At 44.7% G+C, this 16828-nt stretch overlaps 2 protein-coding genes across 7 annotated transcripts in view; one reads left to right on the top strand and one right to left on the bottom strand.

Moving 5' to 3' along the window:
- REPS1 (RALBP1 associated Eps domain containing 1) overlaps positions 1-8502 on the top strand; it is an 82577-nt gene extending 74075 nt beyond the window's left edge. For all 6 annotated transcript variants that reach the window (XM_055135197.1, XM_055135196.1, XM_055135194.1 and 3 more), the window contains 5 exons: positions 1778-1963; positions 2900-2995; positions 4755-4903; positions 6344-6449; positions 8237-8502. In XM_055135197.1, coding sequence (XP_054991172.1) covers positions 1778-1963; positions 2900-2995; positions 4755-4903; positions 6344-6449; positions 8237-8305 — 606 coding nt within the window. In that variant the 3' untranslated portion in view covers positions 8306-8502. The remainder of the gene's footprint in view (positions 1-1777; positions 1964-2899; positions 2996-4754; positions 4904-6343; positions 6450-8236) is intronic.
- A 2872-nt stretch (positions 8503-11374) lies between these two features.
- ECT2L (epithelial cell transforming 2 like) overlaps positions 11375-16828 on the bottom strand; it is a 79855-nt gene continuing 74401 nt past the window's right edge. The window contains exons 19-20 of the mRNA XM_055136741.1: positions 13484-13656; positions 11375-11779 (exon numbers count right to left, since the gene is read on the bottom strand). Of these exons, the coding sequence (XP_054992716.1) occupies positions 11652-11779; positions 13484-13656 (301 nt within the window). The 3' untranslated portion in view covers positions 11375-11651. The remainder of the gene's footprint in view (positions 11780-13483; positions 13657-16828) is intronic.

Below are 16828 nucleotides of genomic sequence, written 5' to 3'. Positions count from 1 at the left end.
TACAGATATCACCCACTTTTGTTTTCTGCTGTTTTGTTTGGGGGCCTCTCCAGAAATGGTGTGGTTGGGACTGAAGAGATGGGATTCCCGAGTTCAATCCTTGGCATCCTGTGCAGCCCCCAGCCATGCCCTCTTTCCCTTTGAATTATCTCCCTAACCCAGGAGTCACTCACTTTCTCAAAAAGTCACTTACGAAAGATCTCCATTAGTGTCTGCTGTCAGTAATTGCAGGATTTAATGGGGACCATGGCTGGCACTGTTGGGAACCTCCAAGGCTGCAGTGGTGTTAGGGGTCCACTTGGTGCTGGGGATCAAAGTCAGGCCACTGCCTGAGCTGTCTCCCCGTCCAAGGGTAGTCCTTCCATGGCAAAGTGGAAAAATAGAATAGGATGCATGGTCTCGTCTGCACTGGGCAGCAAGCTTCTCAAGAAGCAGCATCCACATACCAGCCCCCTGTGTTACTAATGGCTTTGACTATGTTAGTGGTGTGTTAGTTGTATGTGTATGTGTGTTAGAGTGATTTGATAAGTTGGGGACAGATGGGACGGAAGTCTGGAAACAGTAAAAATTTTTTCTACAAAAATTATGGTAGTCTGGAGAGAGAATGCAGCAGGGTAAGGGGCTTTCCTTGCACATGGCCTGATTGTGATCCCCGCCACTGCGTATGGTCCCCAGGAATAAGTCCCGAGCACCTGTCAGTATGGTTCAGAAGAAACAAAAAAATCAGTGGAAATGATTTGAAAGTAGAATAAACTTGAAAGATACAGTGGTATGCGTAGGGGAGCAGCAGTCCGCAAAGCCACAGGGCTGTGAGCTAAGCCTTGAGTGCAGCTTCGAGTGGCAGCAACTGAAATGAGAGAGAGCAGAGAGGCAGAGTGTCCCTGTGTCCTGGAAGGAAAACAGTCCTCTAGGAGACAGTTCCTTCTTCTGCTTTTGGTTTGCATTGGGGGCCATATTCGTGATGGTGCTCAGGGTCTATTTCTGGCTCTGCACTCAGGGATCACTCCTAGCAGTGCTCAGGGCACCATATAGAGTGCCCGTGATCAAACCCAGGCTGACCGTATGCAAGGTGACTAAATGCTTTACTCTCTGTACTATTTCAAAAGAATTTCTAAATTCTTTATTTAGACCAAGAATTTCTAAAGCTTAACCAGGGACAACTTCTGATTTCTTCTGGTGGTGTTCTGTGCCTTAGTAAAATTTCTCACACTTTTAGCTCCCAGTTTACTTATCTCATGTCTTGTGCATGGATCTTATTTGGCCATCCCCGTATTCATGGTGCTTGGCCGAAAGTAGATAATATAATTTCACATGGAAGGCTTGAGAGGTCTTGGTCTGATGAGAATGGAAGACAAGTGGAGCAGGAAGCACACCAGTGCTTGGGGATTCTGTTCCTCACACCTCAAACGCATAAAAAAACAACTGTTGCGCAGTCACCCAATTTAATAAATAAATAAATAAATAACTAGATGTGAGTAATTGGTGGAGGGCTCTACCCTCCCCTCTGTCATTGCACCGTTTTTGCTTATCTTTTTTTTTTTTCTTTTTGGTGCTCATTTTTGCAGTGCCTCATTTGTGCAAGGCGTTCTCACTGACCACGGAATTCCTTCTCCAGCTCTCACTTTGGTGTTGAGAGCTAACCTCCTGGTATCCCCCTCCCGCTCTCCAAATCCACTGACCCGCTAACAGCATCTTTATGTTCCCCGAGGGGGGACACCCAAAGGCCGTGCTGTAACACCACTGTGCCCGTGACCGCTTGTTCTCCTTCATGTTTCAGGCACCTGGTCCCGTTGTCCATCGCCCAGTGGATGCTGATGGCATCATGACTCACACAAGTACCTCACCCCAGCAGATCCCGGAACAACCAAACTTCGCAGATTTCAGCCAATTTGAAGTATACGCCGCGTCCAACGTAAATGAAGAGCAAGACGAGGAAGCCGAGAAACACCCAGAGGTCCTGCCGGTCGGTTTTCAAGGGCTTGACTTAAAATTCCTGCTCGGAACCTGTGTCTCCGTCGGGCTCACACACTGGCCTGTAGGCAGAGGAGCCCCTTAGAAATATAGGAGGGACCGTGGCGGGTCAGGGCTCCGCTGCGTCCTCGGGTCAGCACTGCTTGTGCCCTTGTCCTCAGACACCCGCTGGTGGGAGTGTGATGCCTAGTGAGAATCGGCTCGTCCGAGGGTGGCCGGTGGGGAGCTATCTGCCCCGGGATTGTCTCTTACTACCCAGCTTCTGCTGTGGGTTCTGGTGACCGTTTCCCTGAGTAAGGGATGGTGGTCGGCACGGGCCGTCTCGGGATAGGCGAGAGCATGTGGCTGTGGTTGGCTCTGCCACTTACACGGAAGCCAGTGTGGCTCCTTCAGAGTTCCCAGGGAGACTGTTGTTCTCACAGGAGCTGCTCTAGGGAGCCCCGGAGCATCAGGCCAGCATGTGCAGTTGGGAGGACAGGAGCAGTCCTAAAACCCCGTGGAGTCTCTCCGTCGGGTTGAGCCTTGCTGGCACATGCAGAAATCCTGTATTATTTGGCAGAAATTGGGGTTTTCTTGCAGAACTGGCCCACAGGAGATGTTGTGGTCCCTTAGACACATGGCTCTGTTAGGGGCTGGGCTGCCCCTTCAGGAAGGCTGGGCGGGCGATGACCTCCTGCCCTTGGAGCACGTAGCCACTCACCCAACTCCAGAACTCCCCAAACCACCAGGCCCTGCCCGTCTGGGAGCTCGAGGCCCCTCTGCGCGGCCTGGGTAGGGGAGAGGATCGTCACCTTCCCAGTTTCCTCACGCTTTCTCTCATCTTCATCTCAAACTTCAAGATTTTGCTGCTAGTTTGTCACATCTGTATACATAATTGCATATAAATTAGATTACGTATAATCGGTAATGGCAGTATTTTCTTCTCTAGGTTGAAAAAGCTTCTGATCCTGCATGTTCGCTTCGAGTTGCCAAAACAGACAGTAAAATTGAAGAAAAGACAGTTGCCAGTGCTCCCGCCAATGCGGTATGCAAAAATTCCTTTATAAGAATAGTAGTTGATTTGGATATTAAAAAAAGAAAAAAAAGACGTGAGTGATCAGAGGAGGGCAAGCTTGAGTTTTTGGCCGTCTGGCCCAGTTGGTGGAATGTCACTGGGAGTGGCCCTGGGACCCCTGAGCATTGGTGAGATGCTACCACCCCCTCCCAAGAAACGATGGTAAATCATATTTTTAAACATGAAGGCTTATTGTGATAATGGATGCACTTTTCTTGAGGCTCCTGTTTCTGTTGTTTCATGAAGCAGGTAAACATTCAGTACATACTGTGTTTGTATTAAAACTGTGACTATTACCATTTTGAGTCAGGTTCAGACACCAGCATGTTTGCTAACCTTTTAAAAATTGCATGGCAGATATTCACAGTTGTGATATCAACTCACAGTATTTTTTCCCGTTGTAATTTCAGCCAGCTTTTGTCACAATAAGTAAATTGGTTACTAACTTAACTTTTTTAGAGCACGAACAGCGTAAAGAACGTGAGGGAGCTCATTCAGTGAGTAGAACACATGCCTGCCATGTTTGAGCCCTGAGTTCAGTCCACAGTACGACCGGGGTGGCCCCTGTGGGCTCTGAGCACCAGAACAGACAGCCCGCGCTTGGGCAAGGCAATTAGCAAAAACAGCATGCAGGCCACTGATGTCAGTGCTAGCTAACTCATTACTTCCTCAAAATGCTCTTTTTTTTTTTTTAAATGTAGGAGTACTGCTATTTATTCAGCCATTGATTAAGCTGGTTGAACTGGGCATAAGCTCCTCATTACTTTTTTGAAAAAAAATTCTAATTGGATATCCATGAGATAGACCATTACAAAGCTGTTCATAATTGGGCTTCAGTTATACAATGATCCAGCACCCATCCCTCCACCAGTGCACACCTCCCACCACCAATTTCCCCATTTCCCCACCACCATTCCCCATCCTCCCACCCCCTCCCCCCAGCCTCCCTCTATAGGAGGCACTTTCCTTCTTGCTTGCTCTCTCCTTCTCCTTTTATGCATTATAGTTTGCAGTACAGGTGCTGGGAGGTCATGGTGTTTGTTCAGGGCATTCGGTATTTTTATTGGGAAGGTAAGGCTGGAGTAGCTTTTCAACTGGGTTGTAGCTTTGTGGTGTGGATTTGACTGCCGAGGCCTCCAGAAGTACAGGGAGGTGGGGGTGGGGAGGTAGCCCATCCTGACCACGAGAAAGTCTGGAGATTTCAGTCACAAAACCCACATACCAGAATTTTCAGCAGATTATATCTTGGTGAGGCCCATCCTGAGATGGTGGAGTCAGGCCGGGGTATGGCGGCGATTTTGGATTGTGGAAGCAATTGGCTGCCGTGGGCTCTGCTTGGGCAGGCATAGGCCAACCCGCCCCCCTCCAGTTTACCCCAGTCTTTTCAGCCATGCGCGGGTCCAAGCTTAACTGCAGTTTTTGATCTCTTTCGAGATTTATTTATGGATCTCTGAAGCAAGGCCAATAAATGAGCTTGTAGGCTAAGCCAGAGCTGGTTTGTGGGCATGGCACTCACCTACCTAACTTTTGGCCGTTTAATTTCTTGGTAAACTTGCTCCCAAATTGTTGGGGTCCGGCCAGAGGCACAGTGGCAATTTGGGGGTGTCAGGAAGTCTGAAGGCACCATCAGGCTGCTGATGCACTCCCCCTGCAGGTACAGGTTGACTTGGTGGTGGTACCATACCCCCTCCCCGAAATGCTCTTGATCTGTGGAATTCTTGTCTTCTAGAATAAAGGCACAACACCTCTTGCTCCACCACCTAAACCTGTTCGAAGAAGATTAAAATCAGAAGATGAGTTAAGGCCAGAAGCTGATGAACATGCACAAAAGACGGGTGTCGTAGCCGCCGTCCTGGCATCACAGCCTTCTATTCCTCGGTAATCTGGACACCAGCACACACTTCATTACCCGGGACGAAAGACAGTGCCCGTGAAGAGGAGCTCATTATGCTCAAAACAGTTCTCTGATTGAGCAGGGGTTCAGAACTGTTGGTAGTTTTCTCAGTTATTAGTGGGTAGAAGAATTACTTTCACATTTTTTCTCTTTTTTTTTTTTCACATACTCTATCAAGTTAAATTCTAGTTCATTTTGACACCCTAATATAAACCTTGGCGCAGACTTTTGAAAAACATGTAGAGTGACACCTGCAATTTAATGATAGTTGTTTTAGGCAGGTCGTGGGCCCAATTCCACATCTAGCCTGTTTCCGTGAGGCCCGTGAGCCTTAGTGGCTTTTTCGCTTTTGTTAAAATAGAAAGGGAATAGGGTTGGAGAAAGAGCATAGCAGACTGGGCCTTGCCTGCCTCTGAGCTGACCCAGGTTTTGTCCCTGGCACCACATATATCCCCTAAGCCCTGCAAGGAGCGGGCTCTGAGCAGTGCCTAGTGTGACCAGAAGAAACAAATACGTCAAAGTAAACCCTGAGCGCCACCAGGTGTGCTCCACACTGCCCCCTAAAAAAGGGAAAACCTGCAAGATAAGTAAATATGTAAAAAATGAAAAAAAAAAAAAAAGGAGAAAGAAAAAATAAGAATCTACATTGTGGGTGCTGGAGCAACAGTACAGTGGGCAAGGTGTTTGCGTTGCACACTTCCAACCTGGGGTTTTGATCCCCAGCACTACATATGGTCCCCTGAGTGATCCCTGAGCACTGCCAGGTGTGGCCCCCAAAACATAGCAAATGAAAAATAGAATCTACATTGGGAACCATTCGGCTAGGCTGGGGCGAGGGCTCAAAAGGCCCGAGCAGACGCTTTCCACACGGCACTCTGGGTTTGAGCACTACTGATGGTGGCCCGAAAATCAGAAGGGAAGAAAACCTGCAGGGGGCCAGAGCCATAGTAGAGCGGGCTGCGCCCTCGCCTTGCTTGCAGCCGCCCTGCTCCAACCCCCAGTATGCCATGTGGTCCCTTGCGCCCCTCCAGGGTGAGCCCTGAGTGCAGAGCCAGGAGGGGAGTCCTGAGCTCCACCAGGTGTGCTCCCCACCGCCCCCTAAAGAAAGGAAAACCTGCAAGATGTAGAATATTTACTACTCTGACTCGTTACAGTTTCCCAATGCTCAGCTTAGACTAACGAACTTTGAATTCTCTGAAAGAACAATTATTAAAGCACTAGCAACAATAAACTGAGCCTCTGAAGCTTAGATACTTCTGGTTGGCCACTGGAACGTGTGTGACTGAGTTATGCTAAGAAGGCAAAATGTCCCTCTTCTTTCTGACTTTAGGAAAAGGCAGGGGAAGAATGGAAAACATAAAGCTAAAAAATAAAGTTTTGTGACTTTGATGTTTTGTTTTTCTGTTCCCTCTTTATTTTCTCAGATCTGTTGGGAAAGATAAGAAAGCTATTCAGGCATCAATTAGACGAAATAAGGAAACCAACACAGTTTTGGCCAGACTGAATAGTGAATTGCAGCAACAATTAAAGGTAATATGGTTTCTAGATCTTAATTTGAAAGCAGTTTCCGTGGACTTAGTTGGATGAGAATTCAGAGGTGATCCAGCAGTTTTGACATTTATATGAAGTTTTTCTTGTAGCAAGAGAAACATATATCAAAGAGGAAAATTTTATATTTGATTGTCTTATCCATATATATGGCATCACTTTTCTTATAAAGTTCTTAACTTTCAAATGAGAAGAAAGGCCTTGATCTTATAGATGGCTCATGTATACGCCTCTCTGACTGCTAGTTCTACTTATATATAACTTAATTTGAGTGTTATTAGTTTATCTTTTTATTAAAGTCAATTCAAATGTCTTTCAAGGTCCAAAGAAGAGTAAGGGCCAATTTTAGATTACTTTGTATAGAAAGAGAAAATTCTTAAATAGAAAGAGTGTTGTGGTATGACTTGGTGTGTGTCAGTATGTGCTTTGGCACCTTGTCTTGATTTTGTTTTTCCTATTACTATTAACCATGATTTCTTTGAACCCAAATCTCCTAATGGAGATGAAAGCTCTCATTAACAATGATGAAAGCTTTCTTGAAGCTTAAAGCTTTCAAGTCTTAAATACAGTTAATTTGGGATCATGCTGGAATGGAAAGAGTCACTCCTCCTAAGTATGCAGTGAGACCTGAGAATCCGACCCTTCGGCAAGGCTTCCAGGTGACGGAGAAGCTGCCGGACTGCCTTTTTGAACACGGTTGTAAACACGGAAATAAGAAGAATCCAGAGAACTGTAAAATGAATACGGGGTTCAGCCCCGTGGCATTCTTCATACTGTTCATCATCTAACATTTATCACGCTGTCTTGGAATCATTGCATAGTGCTCTCTGAAAATGGATCTGAATTCCTTGGGGCCAAATCTTAATCACTTCTTTTTAGGATTGCCATATAATTACATATCCAAACCAAGATACTTAAGAGAGAAAGGCAAAAGTGTTAATATGTAGAACAGAGGGGCTGGAGCAATGGCACGGTAGGTAGGGCGTTTGCCTTGCACACGGCCGATCCGGGTTCAATTCCCAGCATCTCATATGGTCCCCTGAGCACTGCCAGGAGTAATTCCTGAGTGCAGAGCCAGGAACATCCCTGTGCATCGCCGGGTGTGACCCAAAAACAAACAAAAAAAAAAGTAGGACAGAAAGCTCTATCTATAGCTGTTGTATAATTTTAATTTTGTCCAGTATAAAGAAAAAATATAAAACTATAGACAAGCTTCCTAATGCCATAACTTCAAAATGAAAGTTTCATGAACATACCCATTTCTGAAAAGCAGGGGGAAACCCATAGAAACATAGGTATAAAAGCCTTTTTAGGGGAGAGCGTGCAGAGGGTCGGTGCTTGCCTGGCACACATCAGACTCCGGTTTGATCCCAGCATCCCATAGGGACCCCCCACCCCCAGCTTCCTTTCCCGTTTGCCAGCACTACTTAATGGCTGATTTTGGGTTTTTTTTGGGGGGGAAGGTGTTTGTTTAGGTGAGGGAGATTAGACCACACGTGGTGGTGCTCAGGGCTCACTCCTAGCAGTTCTCAAGGGACCATATGTGGTGCTGGGGCTCGAGCCCAGGAAATCACAGTGCAAGCCCCGGGGCAGTCTTGACAGTTTCGAAGTTAGAGAGCCCTGGGAGAGAGGCGGGGAAGGAGGCGCTGCAGCTCCCGCGTGCTCAAGGCAAGCTGGAGTCCAGTGGCCGCGTCCTTACTTTCTGGACATGGAGTGCTTACCAGCTGTGGCTTCACTCATTGATTAACCTGACTTTGCATCTTTTTCAGGATGTCCTTGAGGAGAGAATTTCCCTGGAAGTTCAACTGGAACAACTTCGACCATTCTCTCACCTATAAGCCAACTGCCGTTAACTGTGAACATACCCATTTTTAAGCAGTTTTGGGTTCAAAGCCAAGTTGGAAACCCAAACGTTCAGCTCACTGCTTAATTCAACATTAAATTTTATGATTCTCTTTTGCTCTATATGTTCACCATTGTATTTAAGTATCTTTTATTTTTTAATTTCAACAATAAAGGGGTCAGGATGACTTTTTCTGGAGAGTAAATCGTGTTTGTTGGTGCACAGCCTACCTTTGCCGTTCCATGGCCTCAGTGACATATGACCTTGCTTCATTTTATTTATGTGTGTGGGAAAATCCTCACTCTGACTTCATTTACCGAAAGGACTTTCTCTTTAATTGTTTTTTTGTTTTGAGGCCACACCTGGGGGTGCTCAGGGCTTACTCCTGTGTGGGGCTTGGGGTACCATATGGAGTGCTGGAGATTGGACCCAGGTCAGCCTTACTTGCTGTCCTGTCTCCCTGGCCCCTGGAGTTTCTCATTTCTATCTCAAGCACAAACTCAGAAATCTTATCCAAAAGGGATCCAATTAGTCACTTTGTCTTTTGGATTTAAGATCTTACATAAAAATATTAGTCTTGAGACTAGAGAGATAGGCCATTTGTATTGCACGTGGCCAACCCAGGTTTGATCCCTGGCATCCCATATGGTCCCCTGAGCACTGCAGGATTAATTCCTGAGTGCAGAGCCAGGAGTATCCCCTGGCATGGCTGGGTGTGACCCAAAAATTGGGGGAAAAATAAAATCTCATAAAATTCTTTAAACTGATTCTAGGTTTTACTTGAAAGAGCTCTCTTGAATAAGACATTCTGTAATCTCAAGCTTTGTAAGGATCACCTTTTTTCTACAGTCATGTGGTAGTTTTCAGTTTCATGTCAACTAGGAGTCACATATGTGTTCATCTATTTTACCAAAAATCTTAATATATTTATGTGAGGCTTTTTTGGTTTTCTTTTTAGGTCTGCATCCAGCAGTGATTTGGATTGACTCGTGGCCCTGCACTCAGAGTCACTTGTTGTGATGCTTAGGGGACCATATGCAGGCCAAGCGATTAAACCGAGCTCTACCATATGCAAGGCAGGCGCCTTAACCCTTGTATAATCTCTCTGGCCCTGTGGGGAGATTTTAATTATCAACATGGTAAAAGCTTATGAGATTGCTGTGAAGGCAGGTCTTCTTAATTGTCCCCCAGAAGTGAAGGGAAAGTGCTGAAACCACATTGTATTGAAATAACATAAGTACTTCCACTTGCAAACTTCACCACTTCGAGGGGTTTGTGGGGGAGAGGGAATACCCAGCTGTGCTCAGGGCTTATTCCTGTGGTTGGACTTGGGACCGTATGGGGTGCCAGGGATGAGACCAGGGTTTCATGTGCAAGGCAAGCACCCTACCTGCCGTTCTCTTCCTCCAGCCCACAAACATCACCACCGTCATGGTCTCTGAAGTGTGCCTTTACTGCACAAAAGTCTGATCTTAGAATTAATTTTACATAGTATATTCAATTTTGTTCACATTTATGAGTTTGCATTCATTGTTAACAGTAAATACTCCCTTTAATTATTGAGTGTATAGCTGTTTTAACACCTATTATAGTAGGTGCTAATCTTCATGGATATAATGACCGAAGTGATTTTGCACTAATAAAATTGTTCACTATTTTAACCTTTTATAGATTTCCTAACAATTAAACTGTTTACGTTTTAGAAGGAGAGCCAGGAAGTGACTCTAAAGAACCGGGTGCATCCTGCACGTAGCAGCCCCAGGTCCAAGCCCCAAGACCGTATAGTTCCTACCCACCACACTCACTTCTCCCAGCGGAACATGAGACAAGGAGAAATTTGCACTTTCATCACTTAAAAAAAAAAAAAACATTTTAAATGACCTACTTTTAGCCAGAGATCGAACAGGGGTTGAAGCACTTGCCTGGCATGCAGCCAGCCCCATTTGGTTCACAGGCACCACATAAGGCTCTCTGAGCACCTCTAGGAGGAGTCCCTGAGCACTGCTGGGGGTGGCCCGAAAATAAATTTTAAGACATTGAGTCTATTTCATAATCTTAGATTTTACTGCATTTTATTAATGTACTTTGGCTTTGCGGGAAGGCACTACCTGGAGGTGCCAAGGGCTCAGCCCTGGCTCTGTGCTCGGGGATCATTCCTGGCAGTGCTCAGAGGATCATTTGTGGTACCAGGGATCAAAGCATGGTCTGCATGCAAGGCAGGTGGCCTAACCGCTGCACCATCTCTCTGGCCCTACAGAGTGTATTACTGCAGAGAAGAAGCAAAAAGGGAACTTAACAACAAAAGTTTCCAAGATTAAGTAAAACTAATTCCACTTAATTTATAAATGGATTAACTAGTAAATCCATTAACTTAGTAAAAATATTGTTGCTACTAGGCTGGAAAGATAGTCCAGCAATTAGGGCACATTCCTAGCCCACAGCCAATGCAGGTTCCATCCTTAGCACCCATATAATCCCTATATAAGTGAATCAGATGAAGATTTTAAAGACCCAGAAAACTCGACACTTGGCTATTCCTTTGCTTTAAAAGAGTTGTGTCAATTTCTTAATCAGCTAAAGTTTTATTTTTCACTCATTTGTTTTCCTAAAGTGTTTTTCCCCACCCAATAACCTATGCTAATAGTGCCATTAACTTCTAAAGCTTCTAATTTGGAAGCTCCAAGAATTTAATTTTGCAACCAAAGAACACAAACATTGCAGAGAAAACTTTTTAGTACGGTGGCACGCTCCTGTGCTCTCTTGAAGAGCCCATTTGTAGAATATAAGAATATTTGCAACATGTTTGGAGTAAGTTGCCCTCTATGTTACACATTTTTTAAGTCATGAAAATAATAGATGATTAGTAAATCTACAAATTAAAGTATTTCTTTAGACTAAGAAACTTCGTTCTGAATTTATTTTTCATTAGATCACAAAGCAAAGCTTTAAATACAAAATCAGCTTGTTGGAGTTTTGTTTGGGGGAAGAATGTAGGGGCAGGAGGGCACGTCTGGGCCACACCCGGCATATACAGTGCAAGGGATTGACCCTGGTCCACTGCATGCATACAGTGCAAGCACCTACCTGCTGTTCTATCTCACCAGCCCTCTGCTTGTTCTAAATTTTGTCAAATAATTTTCTCTCTTAAATGCCAGTGGAAGTGGTCCCAGTTTCTGGACTCTATAGTTAAGCTGAGAGGATGGTTACGGACGGCACTCCTTGTTCATCCTCCTGTCAGCCATAACAGATAATTCTGCTTCTGGCCAAATGTTCAGGAGCAGAAAGCAAATGGGTGTCTGTTTGCCAGGGAAACTCGGCACCATTGTGTCTTGAGTCCACTCTCACTTCTCCACACTACTCCGGATTGCGTTTTGAAGTGCTGATAACCATAAGAATTTATCATCCACAGTCTCTGTAGCACAAATCCATTCACGTTTTGGGCCTTGAAGAACAAATGCATTCTTGATATCTGTAAAGACATTTAAGTACAAACCCAGTTTAGACTATGACTGCCTGAAATGACTGAGTACCTCAAACATCCAATTTATTCACTGTATCACTGTCATCCCATTGCTCATCGATTTGCTCGAGCGGGCACCAGTAATGTCTCCATAGTGAGACTTGTTACTGTTTTTGGCACATCGAATACACCACAGGGAGCTTGCCAGGCTCTGCTGTGTGGGCAGGATACTCTCAGTAGCTTACTGGACTCTCCGAGAGGGACAGAAATTGAACCCGGGTTGGCCACATGCAAGGTAAACACTCTACCCGCTATACTATCGCTCCAGCCCATATTACTTATATATAACTTTTAAATTAAAATTATTAGCAATTACTTTACAAGACAAAAAAGGACAGTATTTGCTTGTCCAATTTTGTCCTTGGCTACTCCAAAAGAAAATAGAATTATTTAAAGTCTTAAATAGTTCTGTAAATAAAGAGACAGAGCTGGATTAAGACCATCTTTATATGGCAGAATTAAGCCAATGACTTCACTGGATGCTGCAGTCTACTCAGTTACATAGCAGTGTTTCAGACACAGGACAATGTTGATTAAGAAGGGCTGATTAGAGACATTACATTCTAAGTGTACCAAATGGTCAAATGTTAGTACCTGACATCGTCTTCTGGAAGGAAATATTCCTATCCTCCTATGTTCATTATTTCTCAGGCATAGATTTAAGAAGGAGCTGAAGCTAATGGAATTCAGAAGTTAACGTTTCTTGATTCCAGCTTTGACCTCAAGCCCTTCTTTAAATGGCATGAAAGATACTTACAGGAGAGGTGTTACTGCCCAATTGTCCAACCTAATATAGTAAAGTGATATGGGTACTTCGGAGGGGGAGTAGAAGATAATTCAAAATAGATATTAATAGGTTTAAGATTTCTTTTTATAATGTGAGATTTCTACTGAAGCTACTGTGAATTAAATGTGTCAGGTATTCAGCCTTTGGGCTGGAGTAATAGTGCAGTGAGTAGGGTTTTTACCTTGCACTCGGCCAACCCGGGTTCGATTCCTCCGCCCCTCTCGGAGAGCCCGGCAAGCTACCGAGAGTATCTCGCCCACACAGCAGAGCCTGGCAAGCTACCTGTGGTGTATTAGATATGTATGCCAAAAACAGTAACAAGTCTCACGATGGAGACATTACTGGTGCCCGCTCAAGCAAATCGATGAGCAGCGGGATTAACAGTGACTGTGCAAGTATGCTGCTTCCTTGATAGGACTCTACCAGCTTAAATATCATGGAACAGTACAATCGGGTCAGTAATCATTTCATTCTGGTAGAATGGAAGAGTAATAGATAAAGAATTAAAGTTATAACACCCACAAGTAATATACAAGTGTAGTTAAAGCTCCAACTCATGTCAGACTGCTTCAAAGGACTCGGTATGTGCCCTCATACCCCCTTGTGAGTTTCGTTTGCTTTAGTTTGGAACGACAGGGCTGCAGTGCTCAGGGCTCACACCTGTGATTTTTAAAAGCTGTTTTCCTAATGGTAAGGGTGCATCCCAGCAGTTCTTTATTTGGCTATTTCAGGAGTAGATGGAAATTTACATTAATTCTCATACGATACTGGAATTGGCAAGTTACAATTGGAGTAGTGCTGGTTTTCTGTTGCTAAACTTTGTAGGCTACACCTCTCTACATGTGTTTAACACTTGAAAAACATACATCTGGAATCTGGAATATCTTCTATGAGTAACCTATGAAGGGCGATCGATGCAAGGAACTGGTAGGTTGACTTGGAAGTCCTTTCAAATGGGGTGTGAGACGTGGCCCGACTGGAAATAAGCAGCGCGTCGTTGAAGAGGAACAGACTGAGGTCTCGGGTGTGTTGGTAGTGCCTGCATTAAAGGGACAAGGGGCGGTGTTAGGGGAGTAGGTGCACGCGTGGTTTGGTTACACAATCGCCCTGCTCACGAGTTAAGGGTGAGGCTCCACAGCAGACCCTCGGAATGACATGCCAACTTCTCAATAATCACTTTTCTCCAGGTTGGATAGTTCCTCCTCGTTTCCTCAGACCAGGGCTACAGGTGACACTCTTGAGGTACCTGCCAGAATCAATTTGAGCTTGTTCACTGAACAAGTATTTATTTATTTATTTATTTATTGCTTTTTGGGTCACACCTGGTGATGCACAGGGGTTACTCCTGGCTCTGCACTCATGAATTACTCCTGGCAGTGCTCGGGGGCCATATGGGACGCTGGGAACCGAACCCGGGTTAGCCGCGTGCAAGGCAAACGCCCTACCCGCTGTGCTATCGCTCCAGCCCCCACTGCCCCCACTGAACAAGTATTTAATTGGTGGAGGAAAGACGAACATTTCAGCATTCTCTTCATGACAAATGACTAACTTTTATATACTCTGGTTATTTTGTGTTGGGTGTATTTGGCAATGTAGGGAAAATACAATTTTTGGTTTGCTTGCATCTTTTAGGTTAAAAACGGGTTCGGGCAGAGGAAAGTCCGAGACCCAGTGAGCCACAGGCTGTCTTAAGTAGAAAGCTGGAAGGAGAGGGACCCAAAGATGCCTCAGTGGGTAAAGCGCTCATGAACCAGCACAGGCTCAAACCCTGTGTGCCGGGACAATCTTGAGAGCTCTGCGGTTGGGGAACCCCAGCAAAAAGTCCTACACACACAAGGCAATCCTGACAGCCCCACTGTCTAGAATTCTAGAATTTACCCCAGGGGGGCTGGGGGTAAAAGAAAAACATTGAATTCTAGGTACCCAGTAGGAAAAAAAAAATTCTAATTTCCGTTGAAGGGGACTTGATAACTCAGTAAGGCGCAACAGTATGAAGAGTTAGACTTAAGTAGCTTTTCCTTTCTTCTGAGACTGCCACCATGGCGGGGCGCAGCAGTTATCCACAGGCGTCTTTGGGGTAGACCGGGGCTGCTCTGGTCTTTGCTTTCCTGTGCTTGCAGCCAGGGTTGCCCGCTCGTGTGCTCAGTATGGTTTTCAGATGCAAGAGCTTGCTGGTGTCCGGTGATGCACCCAAGAGGGATCTGGGGCAGAATCACACCGCAAGTGGCTCTGAAAGTAAGTTCAGCATCCTGAGAGCCCGTCACCAAAACAGTTTTGTCTCAGAAGCATCTTGCAATCCTCCCAAGAAGTCAGTCTAAGAAAGGGAATTATTTCCTGGTTTGTTCAAATAAGGTATTTTATTTTTTTAGCGGGGTGGGAGGGGGGAGAGGGCAGGGCACACCAGGCTGTGCTCAGGCAGGGCATTCTGGGCTCTGTGTTCTGGGGTCACGACTGGTGGTGCTTGGGGGTCCCTGTGCAGCGCCAGGGATTCAAACCAGGTTTGATGCATACGAGGCAGGGGCTTAACCCCTGTGCTATTTCTCCACCCTTAAGGTATTTTCTTTTTCTCATCCTTGGTTTTCATATTTATTGAGTTGATTTAAGTGTATCAGTATCCTTATGTAAATGCTAACATGACATCAGTCCATTTTAGGGGATTTGTGTCCTCTTGGAGTTGCTACGTTTTCATTTTTCTTGTTTTGCTAGCTCTTACATTACCTAGTTATAATACCTATCTTTCTACTTTTTTTTTTCAACTTGCTCAGGTCATCACACACATGCACATATACGTATAGGTGGGTTGCCATTATTTTGCAAAAATGGCTATCCACACACATTTCCTGTGTTTTTTTTTCCACTTAACAGTGCAAATCACTTCAAATGTACTAGTTCGACTTTAATTTATTCTTTTTAATTTATTCAGTGGTTCTGACCCATTGACCATTGACCATAGCTTACTCATCTCTTCCCTTTTAGGTGGACATTTTCTTGGTTTCCAGGCTTACGTATATTTTCTCCCTTCCTTCTCACTCTCTCTGTCCTTCTTTTCATTTGTTCCTTATTGCTACTATTAGCAGTGTTACAAAAAACTATAAATAAATTTTACATGTGTTTTATTTTATCAGGTAGGCTTCCCAAAGAGAGATTGATTCGTCAAGGATATATGTGCTTTTAATCAAAGACTCATAGGGTTCTCTCCATATAAGCTGCTATAATTCAAATTTATTTAAATGCACCTTATAGAATAATGGCTCTGATAATGGCTCTGTCTTGTACACATAGTACAGACTTAAATGTGATCTGAGTTATCTGGATATTTTTATAAGAAGCATATTATGTTTTTCAATAGAATTGGAGTCACCTGAGATTCTGCATTTCTAAAACGTTCCTGGGTGATGCTGAGAGGCATCAAGACCACAAGGATTGTATCAAGAAAGTCAACATTTTTGTTTGTATTTTGGGCACATCTGGCTGTGCTCAAGATTTTACTCCTGGCTCTATACTAGGGATCATTGCTGGTTCTCAGGGTTGCATGTGAGGGGTCAAGGGTCAGACCCAGAATCAGCTGTGTGCAAGGCAAGTGCCTACACTCCTGTGGTATCTCTCCGGCCCCAGGTAAACATTTGGAGTAGTCTTGAGCTTCAGATTTCAGCCATTGGGATCATGTAGTACAAATCTAGGACAGATCTGTTTGGATGTGAGGATAGAAATGCAGTGATCATCCAATCACTAAGCCAGCTCTACCTTTCTCAAACATCTCCTTCTTGTCTCTATGAGGCTGTAGCACTGTAGCACTGTCATCCCGTTGCTCATCAATTTGCTTGAACGAGCACCAGTAACGTCTCCATTGTGAGACTTCTTGTTACTGTTTTTGCATATCGAATACACCACGGGTAGCTTGCCAGACTCTGCCGTGCAGGCGGGTATATTCTTGGTAGCTTGCCGGGCTCTCCGAGAGGGATGGAAGAATCGAACCCAGGTCAGCCAAGTGCAAGGCAAACTCCCTATCTGCTATGCTATCGCGTCAGCCCTTGAGAATTGTATATTCCATATTTTCTAATACCTTGCAATAAATCATGTTCCAGACCAAGTTGATAGGTTGTTGTTTTTTTCCTAATAATGGATTGTGTAAAAGGATGGGAGAAACCAGGAAAGATGGTGCATTTTTAGTGTGTGACAGGCTACTTGTGATAAATCACCACTTCAGGCAA

Source organism: Sorex araneus, chromosome 4 (assembly GCF_027595985.1).
Source record: "Sorex araneus isolate mSorAra2 chromosome 4, mSorAra2.pri, whole genome shotgun sequence".
Classification (NCBI taxonomy): domain Eukaryota; kingdom Metazoa; phylum Chordata; class Mammalia; order Eulipotyphla; family Soricidae; genus Sorex; species Sorex araneus.
This window is presented reverse-complemented; position numbering and strand designations above follow the sequence as displayed.